The 16,382-nt window shown below is 33.0% G+C and overlaps 2 protein-coding genes across 4 annotated transcripts; both read right to left on the bottom strand.

Moving 5' to 3' along the window:
* Positions 1 to 260: 260 nt before the first annotated feature.
* On the bottom strand, positions 261 to 3,948 carry LOC105165762 (protein AAL-toxin resistant 7). Of its 3 annotated transcripts, none has more exons than XM_088880851.1 (3): positions 2,642 to 3,948; positions 1,792 to 1,830; positions 261 to 956 (listed from the first exon to the last, which is right to left on the bottom strand). In XM_088880851.1, exons 1-3 carry the CDS (start codon positions 3,667 to 3,669, stop codon positions 863 to 865), a joined length of 1,161 nt encoding a protein of 386 aa, XP_088736977.1. In that variant the 5' UTR covers positions 3,670 to 3,948; the 3' UTR covers positions 261 to 862. The 3 variants fall into 3 exon arrangements, with proteins under 3 accessions (XP_088736977.1, XP_088737018.1, XP_011083229.1); XM_088880892.1 differs by having other exon boundaries at positions 261 to 919; positions 2,642 to 3,945; XM_011084927.3 differs by lacking the exon at positions 261 to 956 and having other exon boundaries at positions 1,522 to 1,830; positions 2,642 to 3,944.
* Positions 3,949 to 12,088: 8,140 nt separating this feature from the next.
* On the bottom strand, positions 12,089 to 14,550 carry AIP2 (RING/U-box superfamily protein). The gene is made up of 5 exons (XM_011084806.3): positions 14,161 to 14,550; positions 13,382 to 13,607; positions 13,063 to 13,265; positions 12,560 to 12,775; positions 12,089 to 12,461 (listed from the first exon to the last, which is right to left on the bottom strand). Exons 1-5 carry the CDS (start codon positions 14,305 to 14,307, stop codon positions 12,312 to 12,314), a joined length of 942 nt encoding a protein of 313 aa, XP_011083108.1. The 5' UTR covers positions 14,308 to 14,550; the 3' UTR covers positions 12,089 to 12,311.
* Positions 14,551 to 16,382: the final 1,832 nt, after the last annotated feature.

Below are 16,382 nucleotides of genomic sequence, written 5' to 3'. Positions count from 1 at the left end.
CAAAAATTACATGTGACTTACACATGATCCAATTAAATTATAATTTTTGTCCTAATAATCAATTCATGCAGTACCAAAATGCTAACATCTAGTTAAAAGACTAAAAATGCAAACCTCCATAAGCTACAAGATTGAGATTGTAATTTAATTGAATTATATGTAAATCAATACAATTTTCTAACCAAAAAATTAGGAAAAAATTTGATGAAAATTGTCAAATTATAAAATTACGAAATTAAATTATAAATTTAATTCATGCAGAATTAAAAATATCACTCGTATAAATTTATAGGACTAAAATTACAATTATTCGGATCCCCAAACTTGTCCCCCCTCCCCTCAACAAACCAAAGCAACACCAAAAGCACCTCACAACTTACCACTCCAATCAAACACGAAAGTAAACTCCACTATAAAATACCAACTCCCCCAAAGTCATTTATAATATTCACTCCTTCAAGCCATGATAATAAAAAAAAACATGCTAAAATCCTCAACCACACTCCCAATCCTGATGATCTTACTCATCAGCCTCGCACCTCCTCCCGCATCCGCCCAACGTCCCACGTCAGAACTTGAGATGCACAAGCTAGCAGCACGCGACGCGATCACTCTAAGCATCCGCGAGGTGAGCGAAATGAGGAAGTTCGTCAACGGCATTCCGCGGCTGAAGAGCTATCGCCTCACTCCGCAAGACCCCAAACTCATGCTCTGCGTGGAGCGCCTGATATCCGATCTTACCGACGTCAAGTCGACGCTCTACCGGCTGAGGCATCTGAAGCCGATACTCCTCCGGTCGGACGCGGAGTCGCTGAAGAAAACAATGGGGCGCAGCGTTGAATTGGAGAATATGTGCGGCAAGTCACTTGGGAATGTTGATGGGATCGTGGCGTCGATGCTTATGAGGAAGCTTGATGATCTGCGCATGGTTGTTGATGATGCGGTGTATCATGTCGCTGAGATTGAATGGGATGAGGAGTATGATCATGATGGTGAAACAATGCATGGATGAACCCTGAAAAAGTACTTGGAGTGTTGCATGGAGAGGGTTGAAAATGTGTTGATGAATGCTGGTGTTTTGTTGTAATAATAAGTGGTGAGATGGGCTGTTGCGAATATGTAACAACTATTTGTGGAATGGAGTTACTGTGTTTCACTTATAAAGACCATATTAGTCTCCTAATTTTGGATGTTTTTATTTCTGGTCCGACTGGTTATGGAATTTTCACTTTGATTTTATAATTTAAAAGAAAAATATTTTCGATGGCATAATCATTAAATATTTAATGAATACGACCATGGGATCATTAAATGCAGGGGATCAAAGGTCCAAATTTGTAAATATTATGCGATAAAAAATGAGAATTCGTAACTAAAATGTAAATACGTGATATTTTCTATTAAAAGTATTATATATTTCCCTTTATAATTACAATACACCTCTTATTCGGTGTCAAAATTTTTCACAAACATCCATAAAATGTATATACTACCACTCCTTTCATAAAGTATACTTATAACTTTATAAAAAATAAAATATATTTATATAATTAGATTTAACCTCAAAAAGTATCGATTCAGTTATCCCTAATAATAATAAAACGAGGGCGTGACTAGACAAAACATGGATGTTCAATAAAATGGAAAAAAAAAAAATTGGGAAAGAGGATGTAATAATTCCTCATCTAATGCTTATTGGGTTGCCTGTTTACCCATTCAACCAAGTTTTTCTAATTTCAAGAGAGAAAATAATAATAATAATAATAATGATTCAATCTTTCTCAGGCTAACCAGTCTGCATCCATGCCTTCAATTTCCTGGATGTCCATGCTGCAATTTTCAGAACAAAACAATCAAGTACTCAGTTATCACAAAATGTACACAACACATCATGTATGCATTATCACTACCCAAATTAATATATATATATTCACGAACTGTGAAATATTAAATATATGTCATAAGTAACAATTAGTTATAAAATATTGTGTATAAAATTATCGCTATAAATAATTAATAACACATACATAGTAATAGTACAACGAACAACAAATATAAATATTACTGATGGGTGTGATGAAAAATTTAGGAACAATTCTTTCTACTAATAATTAATTATTATGGCACGTTATTTCTGCGTGTACATGTGAATAACTTTTAATATTTTTAATTATATTATAAATAAAAATAAAATATATAAGTCAACTGATATTTAAAAAAAACAAGACAAAAGTATTATCGATATAATAAATTTTTTTATAGTGATATTCCGTACTGCTGTTTATAAATAAAAATATATGAATTTTAGTGACAAGATATAGATCATTGGAAACAATATTAGAATGGCAATTTCATTAATTTTATTACTCATATTTTCTTTTGTCATAGTAGGGTAGGACAGTTCTTATTTGGTCACGTTTGATCGAATTAAATTAAAGTAGGATATATATTAATTACACTATAAATATATTATATTTATTCAAATCTAAATTAAAGTATGATATATATTAATTAGTCTTAAATATATTACGTTTATCATATAATCGATTCATGTCTGATTAAATCATATTGGAATAAGAGTTTCCAAAAAATAATCTGAGACTGTGTATTGAATTAGGAAAAGAAAACATTTAATTCTTACCATGGCAGAGCTAAATCTTGAAAGGAGTCATCAGAACAAAAATCATTCACATGCTGTGAGAAACTCTCGTTTGCGTTGAGCCAGGCTGGGAATTCCATCACCTCATCAAAGGGAGAGCTGACAAGATCCTCATCTTTCTGCTCTTCGGGCCCGATTTCCATGGAATTCAAGAACTTGAACCAGTACTCTTCTGAATTCACACCGTCATTCCACTGATCGCCAAAATGCAAGCCCGAATCCCTGTTTTCTGCCATCCAAGTTCGGGCCTGCAGGGTGTGTGGAATTTCCTCGGTGGCAGCTGAAAGAGCAGGAGAGGAGGAGGTTGATGGGGATGAGGATGAGAAATTTGATGAAGGGTTGGTGCTGCAGTGAAAAGCGGTGGTGTCCAAGTTTTCAAAATCCTGAAGATTAAGATTCAGGCCTAGTGTTTGGCTGGGGAGTTGAAGATTGAGGGTTTCTTGGACAAGTTGGGGTGGTGCAATTGGAGAAACGGGCCAAGGATAAGGAGAATAAAAGCCCGGTGGGTATGCGAGACCGTCTCCTGCATAATTGACCGGGAAATTATCAGAAGAACTGGAAGAATTCGAAGCATAAATTCTAGGGTTTCTCCTGGACTGATGAGACGAAGCCGGCCCGACAGGGGGAACTACGAGCCCTGATTCCTTTACCTGTTCCAGCTGCTGTTTTTCACGGGCCTGTTTCATTGCCGCTCTATGAAGTTTAAGCGCGGTGACAATTTCTCTCCGGGCTTCGGCCATATTCAGCAGGCTGTCTTGGTAAGGCCGGCTGGTGTGAGCCCTTCTTCTCACCTGTTTCTTGGGCTGACGGGTTAATTTTCCCTGTTTATCAGAAACTCCATCAGCAGGGCCCGAAGTACTCCTCCCTCCCCCCTCCGAATTTTCACTGGAATCCGACAAATCTTTGGCTGATCTTGACGAGGTTAATTGTTTCACAAGGGTGCGAATGTAAGCACCCGACAGATGGGGCGCACCGTTTTGGGATTCCGATGAACAAGATTTTCCTCTCATCTTAGCAGTCAGAAATTCTTTAAGGGCCCGAAGTGAAAAAGTGCAGAGAGGGGAAGGGTTTAGAAAATCATGTGTTTCAATCTAAATGGCTGGTGAGATAGACGTAGACATGGTTTTTAATGTTGGTTTGGAGTTTTCCCTGTTTTGGCAAACAACTAGGTTTATAACTACTGCTTTTTATTGCCAAAAATATGTCCTAATCTCAAAAGGGCAGTTAGAGGAGGTTTCACAGATCGACAGCATGTCATCCAAGATTGATTTAGTTCTGGGCGTAGATTCTTGACCACTAATTACTACACATTCTATGTCTATATTGAAAGAAAAATAAATAGGGGATAAGTATCCTGGAAGTTTGAACAATTTTCAGACCAAAAATGGCTGGCTGTGAAATCGGTTATTCTTCCTTATCTCTCCACGTCTTACATGATCAAACCAAACCGACTTCACATCTCATCTAAGCTCATGATGTGGGACTTATGTAATGCCAATCCCTATTTTATATTTATAAATGTTATTCAAATATCGAGTTAATTAACGAGTAAAATTTATATTATTTAATATAAAAAGTTTACTTACTAATAAATTGATTAAAATATATATTAAATAATATAAATTCATTAATAATGAATATTTTACTTGCTAATTAGTTCGATGTAGATTTTGATATTAATTTTTTCTTTACATATCGAATCATTTTCTTGTAGTGAACGCGAGGGGCTTCCGTCGAATAACCATGTCTACAGTCACTTGATTGTATCAATAATGTCATATTCATGCATGAGTTAAAATATTTTACTAGTTTTGACAAGTCATTTCCTTTATCTTTCATTTATTATTTAAATCAACAAAAAATCAAAATTTAAGCATGTGCTTCGATCGCTAGTATTTATAAAGATTAAACTCACTAATTATTGAAAATCGATAAAATATTGGCCCATGGGCTCGAGCAGATGGGAGAGGGAGGTACTTAGTTAAGGTTGCAAATCGATTTGCTCTAATTTTATTGGCATATCATATTTGGTAAGAACGGAATATAAGAATCTTTTTTATAATATTAATATTCGAGTATTAGAATACTTACCTAACAATTTTCGATCACTCCTCAAATAAAAAGGTCCGATAAATTTTGTTTACCTAATGATTTTCGATCACTTTTAAAATTTCGATAATCTAAGTGTAAATGCAATCAAGTCATAAATCATATATATATATATGGATGCTGAAATGGGGCCTGCAGGCATGCACTACTGGAATTGACAGGAGAAGGGGTACAGAAAACTGACGGCGTTCCTCTCTTGCATTGATCGAAAGAACAAACTTAAGTCACTGTCTGAAAATTATATATATATATATATAGTATTTGATGATTCTCCAACATTGAAATATTTGCCAGTATTAAAATTATTACATATGCAGCATGCATTATGAGAGTCAGTTGAATTAGAAACAAAGAACATGGACCCTTTCTTTTAATATATAGTCATAAAAGAGACACAACAGCCTGAACAGGACAGAAATGCCCCATACCCTTAATTTCCTCTCATTGTTTCAGTTTTCCTTCCTTCCTAAACACCTTTTTGAATCACTCATTCGCATTCAATCTGCATCACCAGTTGTTCCCCAACATTCTGATTATCTCAATTTACAAACAAGCTCTGGATTTCCTGTCCTTTTTTTAGAATTTTTACGACCTAACCTCGATGTCTCCAACACCCTAATATGGATTCTTACGATTTTTATTACCTTTCTTTCTATGATTTATTTGACTTAGACGTCAAAGGGACTGTTATCGAAGTCTTTCTACTGTGATTTTAACGGTTGTTTGTTTGTTCTATAGAAATCATAACTGAGAGACATCCTATGCTGATTAAGGATAACACTTTTATTACTCCCGTGCCAAGGTACAGGAGAATTGTATTTTTAGAAAAATTGCGTCAATAAAATTGTAAATAACTTACTTATAAAATATAAATAAATAAATGACAACTAATTTCATATTAAGTAATTAATAAATATAAAAATACATAAGTATGTTGAATATAAAAATAAAAAAAATTCATTTATTTTACTAACTATTTACATAAAAATTACATGAGTGAAGCTTAACTTAATTTTGGATAAAAATAAACAATGGTCCATTTATTTAAATTTAAATATATAATAAGCCATAATCTTTTTAAGTGTGCAAAATAAAATTCAAAACGTCTACAAAAATATAGCAAGCAACGTTTGCAGGATTATGTATTCAAAAAATAATAAGAGTTATAAGTAATTCAAACTTTGAAACAAAATAACGTAATTGATAGAAAATTCAAGATTTTAAATTCAAATAATCAATAAATATAAAAATAGGAAATCATTATTTAAAATCAAGGGCTATCCAAATAAGCGTATACATAACATTTATTAGGATAGCCTCTATATTTTTGTTTTATTATATATAGATTATTACATCCGCATTCTTTATTTTAATACATATTACATAAAAAAAGAAATTAAACATCAAAAAATTATATTGTATTATGTTCTACATTATAAATTACTCGAAAGATCGAACGGGACTATAAAGTAAATATTATCGTCTCAAGGGTTAATATAAATTAAAAGTATTCGATAAATATTTACAGTGATATGTCTAAAAATTAACAGTAGTTATTTCATAATAATTTATATTAAATGTAATTCTTTTTTTTTCCCTTAAAGTACAATAATGGGGTGGGAGTTCGTTTTATGCGTGGAATGTTGTATTTGCTGTATATACAGTAGGTATTGTTTTTACTAAGTAATATGTGTTGATTCTACTTTAATAGTACATGTTAATTAGATTTAGTTTATTTGATATTATTAATCAGAGTATATTTGTGTAATCCAATAGGAATTATTATAATTAATTTAAACCAATTAATAAGAGTTCATCGTTCTTACCTTAGAAAAAAATAACGGGTAGAAGTCGAGAATTCGTGAATTTAAATATCGACCCTTTCTCTAAAAAAAAAAGAGAAGTGATGCCAGCTCAGCGGAAGCTATTGAATGTAATGATTTTGAAGAGTGGTTGATGACAGTGCAAATGTGGAAAAAAAAAAAAAAAAAAAAAGGGCTGCAGCGCCATTGTTGATAACTGCCAAGCTCCACCGCTTTCAATCTCTCCCTGTCAGCTGCCTTTCACCAATCAAATTGTTCCCATTTCTTCATTATTATATGCGTCATATTTAGAGGAGTAAATTATTATTATTTTTTTTTTTTATAAAAGTTGATTTATTTATTTTCAATTGTTATATGTATATAAATTGCATTAGATCTTAACAATAATAATAATAATAATAATAGGAAATGAATATTTAAAAAGAATAAACATATTAATGGATTGTCGTTTTGGATTCCATTCACACCACCGCTGTGTAAAAATATTCTTCTGTTTCATAATTGGACTTCAAATTGTTAGTCAGATTGTGATGGTGCGTAGAACATTAAAGGGCGGGGGGGGGGGGGGAGTAGTTATAAAATATTTACATAGTTGGAAGAACTTTTTATATTTATAGTTGTGCTAAATCATCAATCAACTATTTATGTTAGAATAATTATAAAAATGTTGTAAAATTATAATTTTATTACTGACTAAAAGTTAGATTTACGATAATTGAATTTGGATGTAATGATGGTAAGTGATAGGAGATTATTGTAATTATTGAGGAAATGATACTAATACCCTTAAAAATTGGTCCGCGCCCTCTTGATACGGCTTGGGTTGCTCGACTCGGCCCGGCCCGACTCCGATGACCCATTACTGAGAGCCATTGGTTCACATGACAACACATAAGACAAGATCACTGTTGAAAAAGATGATTAGAAAGCCAATTGGATTGAAGATTTTGGGAACTATTCGAGCGATTTTTATTCAAGTAATATTACTCCGAGAGTATGGTAAGTATTTATTTTTGGTATATATATCTGTTGGTTACTAATTATGTTAAAACGTCGCTTTAATATCACAATAGATGCCCACAGATCAGTTAGATAACCTATGTAGTTGGACTGCACGTTGGATGGCGGTTATAAAACCAACTTTTGAGGGTTGATTTGAAAATTTTCAAGCCGAGGACCTCGAAACTGGGCATTGAGAGTCCTATTAAGACTTGTACTGAGAATTATATTCATTAGATGAGTTCCGTGTTTCATTGGTGAGTTGGACGTATATGTAATTTCAGTGGGTTAGTTGACAAGGTGGCCAACTGACTGAAATGATTTGTGGAGATCGTCATATGGAAGTCTTGGAGACTTGGTCGGTATGACTTGAATCCCTAGCTCGATAGTATGGGAATAATCCTCAAATTTGAGGAACCATGGCAGTCACGGGCACACGATGGTTGTATTTTGGATCTGTGCAAGAGGTGCTTATGTCCAGGATGGGAACTGACACTAATTTCATGTCCTAAACTAAGTTTGGGAGACAGTAAATGGAAGGATCGTACCCGTATGAAATCGGGAGCCTAAATGATCACACAGATTTAGTCTCTAATGCTATGTATCGTTGCTAGACAGCCACCCATGGTAGCGGGCTTTCTTGATCAATGGATGATCAAGAACGATTAATTAGATTGCATTTAATTAATCGATAGTGTTACACACTAGCCTAAGTCTAGCTAAAAAGTGAACCTAGAGAGTCACACACAAATCATCGAGGAAGAACAAGGAACTAATTGGGAATTAATTCTGAAAGGTATAAATAATTGGATTATGTACACGTGGGGTGATCCATTGGATGGATAAACCAAAATTAAATGAATTGAATTAATTTAATTGAGCTCATCTTAATTGATTGGTAAATTGGATTTATAAATTAATTAAGATATTTTGGGCTTATGTATTTAATTGGATTAAATACATATTGCGCTTAATTTGATTGAATTTTTTTTATTAAATTAGATCTAATTAAAATTAATCGGGCCTTGAATTTATTTTTTATATAAATTTCGTCCATTAAATGAGGCCCACTAGCCAATTGATGGAAGGCGAATTGATTAAGAAATTACACTTTTGGAAAGTGCAAATTTGACCATAATTAGAACCTCTGTATATGGCATGATAGAATTATATCATATAGATGGAAGGGTTACCTTATAAATGAGTGGAATGTATCTAAACAAATTTTCACTTATCTATACATGGCGTATATATATGTATTGTACATAATTATTTAAAAAATAATTACACAATAAACAACAACAGATAGTGAGTGATGTAGAGAACACACTCCTCTCATCTCCTCTCCCTCCCACCCTTTACTCTCTTGGTGAGAGATTGACTTTGATCTCTTCTAGTAAAGGGATCAAGGTCTTGTTCGTTCCGTTCCGGTGTGGTGTGGACTTTACTTTAGAGGATTTCTACATTGGGATCTTCAAGTGAACGATTCCTGGTTGGAAACTTGAATGGAAAGAGGTTTTCTTGTTTTAAGTTTATGCATCTCTTTTGTTTTATAACCATAGTCTCATATGAATATTTTATTCTCTTGTTCATACCATATTGAACGTCCGGGAACACAAAGGGTAGACCCCTTGGTTTGATCGATTTATATTTAATTTTATCATTTTATCTCTCGCTTTCATTAGTGCGTTCCAGGGCCAATCCATTTTGTCCTTTCAAGATCATGACATGTGGCACAGGCAAGTGGACCCTTTCAGATACTATAAATACACAATTTATACTTCATTTATAATAATATATTTATTACATTCAAACCCATATTAAATACTTCAGATCACTTTATTTTATCTCAATTTCGTTACTAACTTAGGCATTGAAAAATCTTAGTTGAGAACCTTCCAATAAATCTAATAATATGCTCGTTTCTCAAATCCCAATACTATTCCAAAGGTCCGTAAAATGACTGACGACATGCGATCCAAATCAATCAAGCTTCATATTTCATCAGAGACTCAAATTATCATGATCATGCTATACTTTATATTAAATTTTGATAAATAAAATGTCTTTGCCCAAGCTTGGGATTTAGACAATTTGGTTCGATTTAAAGAGGATAATTATATTTATACATCATAAGCTATAATTTGTTTATGCACATTATTTTTGTTTTTTAGATACTTACACATATACTCATTAAAAATATTATTAATTATTTATATAAATCACTCTTATTTTTTAAAAAATTACACATACTCCTAAAAAATACCAATATTATTACAACAACTACCCTTATTTAATTAAGGTATAAATATAATTGTTCTAACTAAAATATTTCTTTTGCATTTATGAACACAATTGAGAGCAATTTGAAAACAAAATTTTAGTACAGTCGATAAAATGATAAGATATGTGGTAATAAACCTCAACGGATTTGACCAATTAATAATTAAAGTAAATTACAATGACTTTTTATGAGATTTGGCATATTTATGAATACCCTACATTGTTTAAAAAATTACAAATACTCCCTGATGTTTGATGAAATTGTATAATCATTAGATGAAAGTATGAAATTGTCAACTTTGCCCTTATTGTATTTTTTTATTTTCTTAAAAAAATTTAAACTTATAAAAAAACTCGAACGGGATGGATGAAATTTTTTTAAAAATTATAAAAAAAATTATGCACTTAGTTCATAAAAAATAAAATTATAATTTCTAATCCATAAAGGACATTTTGGTTAGTCCACCAGAAAAATAGATGGAATTCTAACGGATTGGGTAAATTGTTAGACGGTCGTTAAAATTAGAGGGACATTGGTAAATTTTCAAACAATAAGGGAGTATTCGTAATTATGTCAAATTTCATGAAAGGTCCTTGTAATTTACCCTAATAATTATCAATTTTGTTTTATAAATAATTAATACTAAATAAACCAAAGAAAGAAGGAAAACTCAATAAAATTTTGATTCATGTATTTTCCTACAAGATCAGAAATGTATATAAATATATATATATATATATATATACACACACATTTTCATTTATTTACTAATTCTTTCGTACACAATTTTTTTTATAAGATCCAATAAGTTGACTTAAAATACCCATTTAATTAGAAGTATTCAAATTTACATATAATTTCAAATAGAATAATAAAAACACTTTTCAATATCTTGCAAACACTTTTCTACATAAAACATTCGAATTGAAGCTATTAAAAAGATTAAATTTTAGATATATTAGTTGAAATTAAATAAAAAATTATTAAATATATTATATGGTATATGATGTTAAAATGAGCTTTATCGTTGACCATTGGGAAGAATTGTAGCTTATCGTGGGTTTTGCAGTGCACTGGATTGTTAGCTGATTGATGTGTCGAAATTTTTAAGAGTAAACTACATTAAGTTCATTTGAGATTTGTTATAATTATAAATTAATTTCATTAATATATTTTTTTTAAATTAATGATAATCCAACAAATATCTCTAATGATAGTCCATTTTGGAAGGATATTTGTCAGACCTACTTTAATTTTAGAAAATATTTATAATTTTTTAAATAATAAAAAATTATTTATAATAATTATAATTTTCAAGAGGACTCATTATAATTTATTTATTTATTTCCAAAATTTGGGAATTAATGAAAATTATGCAAATACCCATTACACAAAGTGTTGTATTTAGTATGAATGTGGAGTATGTATGTGTGTAAAATCCCACATCTGGTGCATTTTGGGCAGCAGGTGCAGGGTGCAATTGACTCCTATGGCGTGTGAATTGCAATAAAGCGGTGGGACCATCTGCAAGGAGGACAGACGGAGTGGATGTGAGGAGTCAAAATCAACGGCTATGTGAGAATGTGGGCGCCACGTGGTTGAGGGCAGTGATATCCAATAAGAGAAGTGGTGCCACGTGGGCTACAACTAAGGGACAGGATATCATCCAACAACCGCCGCACGTCCGTAGCGTAGGCCTGCAGTAACAAGACTGCCACCCATAACAGTTGTTCTTTTCCTCCTAAATTTGTGGACTAGTTTAATATTAAATGAGTAAATTACATTTACCATCCTTAATATTAAATTTTAATATAAATATTTTTTATTTTTTATAAAATTAGGAATACATTTTTTTAAAAGGTGTCAGTATAATATACGTTAAAAAATATTTGCATAAATTTGATCATAAATTAAAAACGTACATGTAATCATAACTACTACTTTAAAACTGTAATTATAAATTTATAAAAGACAAAAAATTTAAATTGAATCTCAAAGGGTGTTATAGTAATTTACTCTTTAATAAAAAATATACGTAATAAAAGTCCATATTGGGCCTTAAGATAAAAACCCAAGGTCCATAAAATTGGAGTCGGCCTATTTTGACATTTCGTGAAAATATGCATATCACTATGGAATCTGAATTAATTGTATGATAACTAAAACTCATTTGCAATGCGATTGGTGTATAATTTAGGAATGTAACCAGTCATATATCAAGTGTATCACAATTGGTGTATAATTTAGGAATGTGACCAGTCATATGTCAAGTGTATCACACTTGCTGTGATCGGCTTAATTCGACCAAAACCAAATTTGGGTAAGAATTTTCCTATGAATAGATATAAACTGAAATCGAGAAGAAATACAAAAAATGTTGGGAAATAGAGCGAAATGTAAATGAACATGAGCCAGCATAATCCATCGTTGACTACATCTAGACATACATATATTCACCCCCACGAACGGCATTTGCGGCTCCTTTCCTCTCTTCCTCAGCTTCTTTCTCCCTTTCCTTCCAACTCTCATAAGCATGATCATCGGTTTTCAGTTCGTGCCGGCAGATTGGACAAGAATTATGTTGATCCTGTCAAGTGAAGGGTTCATGCAAAATCCGGATTATTATAAGTGTACAACGAGTTGAAACTGCTGTGTAAAATGCCTTGAAAACATAAGAAATCTTACCAGCCATGGTTTGAGGCAGGGGGGATGAAACATATGCTTGCAAGGTAATTCTTGCATCTTGTCATCTACGACCAAATTCTCCTGGCAAATGGAGCACACGGCATCTTTGCCTAGCTTCACCAAGACTTCTTCTGTAACGGTAGTAACTGGAAGCTTTGCCACAACTTCCTTACTGGCAGGTGGTGCTCTTGGAACTCCAGAATCAACATCTAGAATCTTTAGAACAATAGATGAATAGCATCAAGATCATGGTAAGCACATTCCTTTTCTTGAAGAACTAAATAGCAAATCAGCAAGCAAAAAGCAATCATACTACAGCAAAAGAAAACAGAGGAAAAGGGGCAGTGATTGATGCTATGACAATAGCAAAAAGGTTGATGACAAAAAGTTTACATGGTGTCATATTGATGATATGAAAATACAATCGTGTGGCAAAATGCTAATTTGGGGATACGGGAATCAGCAATCAGTTTCAGAGAAGAAAAAGAAAGCATCAAAGATACCTCAGGCACAATGTTATCCAGTCTATCAACCAGATCCTGGAGTAGGTTTACAGCACCTTCTACAGAGTTAGTATCCTCCACTTGTTCTCCAGAAGATTCGCCCTGGAGCAAGGTAGCGGCAGCTGTGAGCAAGTTTGCTTGTACTAACCAATCGGGCTGTGGAGGCTCAGGATCAACAGTGAGATGCCCTTCAAATAAGTAACCTGCATCGTGCCAGATACATCACTTCCGATTACCAAGGACAGATCATGCAATCGAGCACCAATAGATGTATATGAAACTAATAAAAAAGAACTGGTAAGGTGCGATGATCTTGCACCTCTATTAGTTCTATTCTCTGTAGATCTCAAATCCTCAGACTGGTTTTCGACTTCACCCAACTGATCCCGTGCCTGAGCAATGCAACTCTGCAAGTGCTTTCTCTCAGAAGCATCCGAGACGAGCTGTTCAGCTTCTTGGAAAAGGTTAAGCCCGGCATTCCAAAATCCTGGTGAAGTATATCTTGTCTTCAAAATAGTTGCAACCCGACATACTACCGTGTAGAACTGCAAACACAAAATGATTTTCTTTTTTCATCAAAGCAAATCATAGAACATAAAAACAAATACCTTCATAATGTTATCTTTAGTTACCTAGTAGACTAAGTTTTTGTTACTACATACAGAATAAATTTCTCTTTGATCACTTTAAGCAATAAAACTTGAACTTTGCAAAACATAATCCTTTCAACAGTTGGTCAATATAATTGATAAAATAATCTTACAAGAAATACTTTACTCTTTTACATTAAGCTATGAGTCCTTGTTTTCTTATTTCCTTGAAGCCTTAATTTTGATCCAAACTACATGTAATCATATCCAAACCGACCAATTCTGCATTCTATAACCAAAAAAAGGGCCAGAAACAAGAATCAAGAAACCCTAGAAATTCCATTATTTCTTATTCTAATTTTGTCATTTGATCACTTGGGCTCCATAGCTAAAACTAGGTTAAGGAACCAATTCTCATCGATGGGCTCCATAACTCAACAAACCCTAATAAATTCAACCCCAACCCAAACCCAAACCCAAATGAAGAAAGGAAGTCAAAAACACAAACCGCTTGCCGTAGAGAAGGTGAAGCAGAAGAATAGTGTTGCTGAAGGAGAGATCTGATGGTGGAAACAGATTTCTCAAACATCTGTTTCTTGGCCAGCTGCTTCTGCAATTCCTGCAATGTCTGCTGTATTCCTTCCTCACTCGCCATCCCCCTCTGCTTCTTTCCTCACTTTCCCTCCTTTCCCCTCCGTTCTTCCGGTAATTTCTCCTCTATTGATCACAAGAACCAAGACTCTGAATTCTGGTTTTCCTTCTCCACCTGGTAAGATATGAAGGACTCTATTTAAACGTAGAGGGCGCTCAATGGATTTGTCTTGCGGAAGAGGAAACCATAAAATTCCTGCAAGTTGATCTTGGTCGACTTTGATGTTCCAATCCTCCTGCGTTACGAGGAATTTGGCAAAGGCCGTGTTTGGATTTTTAGAATTTAATATCCAGCCCAATATTAGAGGAGATCTGGGCCAAATTGGGCATGAGTCTGTTGGTTGGGCTATAGATGGGCCCAAAATTAGTTCACAAGGAAATCCCCTAAATGTACCTTTGGATTTTATCTTAATTCCTATATAGACATTTCACGTATCAAGATAAAAATACTTAGGCCTTGTTTACTCGTCTGTATAGGACTATAGACTCTTCATGTATCCAGGCACAAATACTTGAGCCCTGTTTACTCGTTAATATAGGATTATAGACTGTCCATGTTTTCAGGCAAAATCACTTAGGCCTTGTTTACTCGTCTGTACAGGATTATAGACTCCCCATGTATCCAGACAAAAACACTTAGCCCTTATTTACACGTCTATATAGGATAGTAGACTCTTCATGTATCCATGCAAAAATACTTAGGCTTTGTTTACTCGTCAGTATAGGAGTATAGACTCCCCATGTATCCAGGTAAAAACACTTACGCCTTGTTTACTCGTCTGTACAAGATTATAAACTCCTCATGTATTCAAACAAAAATATTTAAAACTTGTTTACTCGTCAGTATAGAAGTAATGATTGTTGGATAGAATTTGGATTTTTCTTTGTAATGGTTGGGATTTGTTAAGTCACATATCATATATTTACTTTATGTTGGGCAATGATAGTGACTAATCTCAAACTACGTTTATTAGCACTCCTATGCCCATAACGATTATAAAGCTTGTTTGCTTATGTGTCCACAAATAATACAAAACGTCTTGTCCAAATAGAAAGAACCATATGTGGGATTGATAGCTAATAATATCTGATAAGGTGACCACATGTGAACAATTTTCCAATTTAATTGATAGCTGCAGAAACTAATGGAGTCCAAGTGTAAAAAGACCACGTGGGATGGATTAAGGATTTTTGGATACGGATTCTTTGTAATTTTATCTTATTTTAGTCGAAAAATATGAGACGAAATGAATTAATTTAACATAGATGAGATTGTTTTTGCCAACGAATATGATAAATTAAAAAGTGTAATGACGATAATTGACATTATGAATAACAAGTATTAGATTAAAAACAAAATTAATAATTATAATTGTCTTTATATATTTTTATTAAATCAGTAGAACGTGTTTGATGTGTATTTAAATAAAAAAAATACTATTTTGGGGCAAAGATTCACGTTTACCCATTATCGGTTAGTCGGGCTTGACGATCCAACCTTTAATCCGTCGATTGTTTAATACTTTTAAACTTGACATCACGCCACGTGATCCAAACAAGTGAATACATTAAATTCTACAAATACATTCAACCATCTTTTCAATTTCGAAGTAACTTAAAAATCAAAGATTTTTTCATTGAAATCATCCAACGATTTGAAACGAACTGGATCTGCAACCTGGTCACTGACAATGATCCCTCACTTGTGTTCCATGTTTTGCAGCAACAACTACGTATGAGTCAATTGCTAATACGTACGACGTCAGGAATCACGCGTCGGCATATGTTTGATAAGTGTGCATATCCACATTACACTAATTGATGATGAACAATTGTACTAGGAATAAATAAATAATGATGCAACGGACGTGTCATTACATTAATATAAAATAAATAATCGTACCTTCTAAAACAATCAAGAAATTTAAAAGAATAATATAAAATAAATGAATTAAAGAAGAAATTGCCTAAGTACTTTATATATGTCTATATCCATATTTAATTTATTTTTGTCTTACCATGTTGCTAATTTAGCAAGCAAAAAAAAGTTCATATAATTAAATTATTCTTGAAAACCTT

Source organism: Sesamum indicum, linkage group LG1 (genome assembly GCF_026168435.1).
Source record: "Sesamum indicum cultivar Baizhima isolate 11 linkage group LG1, ASM2616843v1, whole genome shotgun sequence".
NCBI classification, from domain to species: Eukaryota; Viridiplantae; Streptophyta; class Magnoliopsida; order Lamiales; family Pedaliaceae; genus Sesamum; species Sesamum indicum.
Note: the sequence above shows the minus strand (reverse complement) of the source record. Positions and strands in the feature narration are given on the sequence as shown.

What these genes read in the sequence shown, in the direction of transcription:
- LOC105165762 (XM_088880851.1), bottom strand. Translation starts at nt 3,669, where the DNA reads ATGAGAGGAAAATCTTGTTCATCGGAATCCCAAAACGGTGCGCCCCAT. An exon ending in CAAGATTTAGCTCTGCCATG is followed by an intron (nt 1,831 to 2,641) that starts GTAAGAATTAAA and finishes TGAAAATTGCAG; the next exon opens with CATGGACATCCAGGAAATTG. An exon ending in GAAGGCATGGATGCAGACTG is followed by an intron (nt 957 to 1,791) that starts GTTAGCCTGAGA and finishes ATTCAATCTCAG; the next exon opens with CGACATGATACACCGCATCA.
- AIP2 (XM_011084806.3), bottom strand. Translation starts at nt 14,307, where the DNA reads ATGGCGAGTGAGGAAGGAATACAGCAGACATTGCAGGAATTGCAGAAG. An exon ending in CACCTTCTCTACGGCAAGCG is followed by an intron (nt 13,608 to 14,160) that starts GTTTGTGTTTTT and finishes TTGTGTTTGCAG; the next exon opens with TTCTACACGGTAGTATGTCG. An exon ending in AGAGAATAGAACTAATAGAG is followed by an intron (nt 13,266 to 13,381) that starts GTGCAAGATCAT and finishes GGCACGATGCAG; the next exon opens with GTTACTTATTTGAAGGGCAT.